Source organism: Muscardinus avellanarius (genome assembly GCF_963383645.1).
Source record: "Muscardinus avellanarius genome assembly, chromosome: X".
In the NCBI taxonomy this organism is placed as follows: domain Eukaryota; kingdom Metazoa; phylum Chordata; class Mammalia; order Rodentia; family Gliridae; genus Muscardinus; species Muscardinus avellanarius.
Genome location: NC_137792.1, coordinates 31,174,011 through 31,177,444, shown reverse-complemented (window position 1 = coordinate 31,177,444; position 3,434 = coordinate 31,174,011). Strand labels below are relative to the sequence as shown.

General features: G+C 48.1%; 1 protein-coding gene across 1 annotated transcript; it reads right to left on the bottom strand.

Annotated features, from left to right (window-relative positions):
- Positions 1-307: 307 nt before the first annotated feature.
- H2AP (H2A.P histone) lies at positions 308-661 on the bottom strand (the record flags this gene model as incomplete). Its single annotated transcript, XM_080718850.1, has 1 exon — positions 308-661. The coding sequence occupies one exon, from the start codon at positions 659-661 to the stop codon at positions 308-310; it is 354 nt and encodes a 117-aa protein (XP_080574976.1).
- Between the last annotated feature and the right edge of the window lie 2,773 nt (positions 662-3,434).

Here is a 3,434-nt window from a genome sequence, read left to right as displayed (position 1 = left end):
CTGAAAAGCTCCCAGCCCACTTCGTGGCCTCCCAAGACCTTCCTTACTCAGGTCACGTGAGTACATACTCTCTGCTCTCTACTCCAGCCAGTTCCTCCCACTGGGACCACTGCCCACACCATCCCCATTGGAAACTGCTCCCTTGACATTACCAATTCAACTAAAAATGACAGTCAGAATCACTGAAATGAATTTAACTTATTTAATATTTATTGATGGTGATTGCAGGGCCTCCTGTGCAGTGAGATGTAGCAGCTGCGTCTGATTCTGTCAGGCCTCTCACCAGGCTCAGCAACCCATTCATTCTTTAGCCATTCCTCCTGGGTCCAGGCATCTCACCAAACACGGAGAAGGGTATATTCTTGACAGGAGGGGGATCACGGCGGTTGTTATCTTCTGTCTCCCCATCTTGTGGACTGGTAGGAATTCTGCTGCTGTTGTTGGCTTCCGAGCTTACCATCTCCACAATGTAGTCAGTAAGAGAGTCAAGCATGGTAAGGAAGAAATCTGGTGTGGAGGAACCTGAGCAATGAGAATTTTGTTCTTCTGGTAGAAGTTGGTACACATAGCTCACAGGTACCTGTAGGGTAGCTCTAGAAGCAATGTCTTCAGTCTGGTTGTTATCTTTATGGGAGATCTCTTGGGTCTTTTTCCCTGACATGATGGTTACTGGGTTTGGCTCTGGTCTGCTCTGCCTGATTGACCAGTCCTCAGCCCTGCCGATTGTATCCCCAGATCCTGCTCCTCATTGGTCAGGAGCTGCCTTTGTGACACCCGTGGCTTTGAGATGTCATTGGTGTCCACTGAAGTGTGATCACGCTTCAGCCTAGAAATGTCAGTTACAAGATCCTGGTCACCCTGATAACTGGACCCTGATTTTAAGAAAACTTAGCTTTTTGCTTAACTTTAATACTGTAGAAGTAAATGAGTGTTTCAGTAGAAAAAATTCCCCTATACTTAGCATACCACTGCATGTTATCTGATTCTAGCCTTGTATTTTCTTTGTGGTCTTTTAACAATCTTTTTTTTTTTTTTTGTGGTACTGGGGTTCCTGAAAACCATTCTACCTTGGGCTATATTCCCAAACCTAATTTATATATATATATATATATATATATATATATATATATATTATTTAGAAACAGGGTCTCTTAAGCCAGTGAGGCTGACTTTGTTTTATTTTTATTTTTATTTTTTATTGGTGCATTGTAATCATACATCACACTGGAATACAAGACTTGAGAGGATATAAAAGCACATATCATCCAATTAGCCCTCATCCACTCCCCATCCCATTCCCTCCCCCTCCCTCGATCCCATGCTTGTTTGGTGATTAACTTTGATACATTTGTTTATATACCTCCTGAGTTTTAAAGAGGCTCCATCCTACCCTATTCCATACCCTCTGATTGGTCACCTTAGTTGCTTCACTATAGGGCCCTTTCTATACCTCGACCTCTTCCTGTTACCCCTTTCCTCCTAGTTATTGCTGATTAGGGGAAGCATCTGGTTTTTATTTTCTGCTATATTTCTCTGTGCATGTTGCGTTGCAAGTAACGATCCCACGCTTGACGGCCCCAGTAGTGGCCTGGCTACCCGGTGGACTGATCCAGACCTCGCTGGCTCAAGCAGTGGCCTTGCCTCATGGGAGGCCCCGATTCTGGCCTCGCTGGCCCCCACACCAGCCTAACCCCTCGGCTGGTCCCGATCCCAGCCTCGGTGGCCCCAGCACCTGCCTTGCCTCACAGCAGGCTCCATCCCAGCCTCGCTGACCCTTGAACTGGCCTAACCCCTCGGCAGGCTCCGATCCCGGCCTCGGAGATCCCAGTAGTGGCCTTGCCTCAAGGCAGGCTCTGATGCTGGCCGCTGGCCCCGTCACTGGCCTACCCCTCGGAAGGCTGTGATCCAGGCCTCGGAGGTCCCAGCAATGGCCTTGCCTCTAGGTAGGCTCCGGTGCCGGCAGCTGGCCCTGGCACCGGTCTAACACCTCAGCAGGCTCCGATCCCGGCCTCGGAAGCCCCAGCACCGGCCTACCCTCTCAGCAGGCTCCAATCTTGGCCTCAGAAGCCTTAGTAGTGGCCGTGCCTCATGGTAGGCTCCAATCCCAGCCTCGCTGGCCCCGGCACCGCCCTACCCACTGGCAGCCTTCAATCCTGGCCTCGGAGGTCCCAGCACACAGCAGGCTCCGTTCCTGGACTTGCTGGCCCCAGCACCGGCCTAACCCCTCAGCAGGCTCTGATCCTGGCCTTGGAGGCCCCAACACCAGCCTCGCCTCATGGCAGGCTCAGATCCTGGCCTCGCTGGCCCCAGCACCGGCCTACCCTCTCAGCAGGCTCCAATCTTGGCCTCGGAGTCCTTAGTAGTAGCCGTGCCTCATGGTAGGCTCCAATCCCGGCCTCGCTGGCCCCGGCACCTGCCTTATCCCTCGGCAGGCTCCATTCCAGGCCTTGAGGGCCCTAGCACCTGCCTTGCCTCACCGCAGACTCTGATTCCAGCCTCGCTGGCCCAGGCACCGGCCTAACCCCTCGACAGGCTCCGATCCCGGCCTCGGGGGCAGGGGGGGAGGCTGGCTTTGAACCTGCGCAATCCTCCTGTCTCTGCCTCCCAAGCACGGGAATTACAAGAGTGTGCCACCACGCCTGGCTGACAGTCTTTTGTTTTGATAAATATGCAAAATATATTTTCCAGTAGAGGTTTGGTTGTCCTTCTTCTCATGCTTTGTTGAAACCAGTTTCATGTCTATTCACATATTTAAACAAGTTGGATTAACATTTCTAAATATATTCTATAAATTCTTTTTAATCCAGTTATAAAATCTTTTTCTTTTAATATATGTTCATTCTATATCTTTGTGAATGTCAAGATTTTACCCTTTTGAAAAATATTTTCAACCATTTTAAAAGTAAAAATGAGATACTCAATGTATTCCTAAATCAGAGCCACATACACATGGTTGATACAAAAGTATACATTGTGCTCCTTTAAGTACAGATGTATTTCTTTTCTTTTCTTTTTTGTGGTACTGGGGTATTGAACCCAGGGGAATTCGACCTCCAAGCTACACCCTCGGCCCTATTTTATTTGTAAATTTTGAAACAGGGTTTCACCAAGTTTCTGAGAGCCTTGATTAAGTTGCTGAGGCTGTCTTCAAACCTGAAAGTCTCCTGTCTCAGCCTCCCAAGTACTGGGATTATAGGTGTGTGCCACCATGCCCTGATCAAATATGCCTTTCTTGGGTCTTCTAGGTGACATCCAGGTAACAGAAGATGTTGCTTTTTTCTCAATATTCTCTATTAATTTTGTGTTTATAAATTTTCTTCTCTTTTGGCTCATTTATAACCAATAACTATCCCATTCCAAAAAAGGATAAAGTAAAAGAAAAAAAGAGTCTCCAAGAAATTTCAAAACTCAACTGTTTAAAACTCCATTAAGGC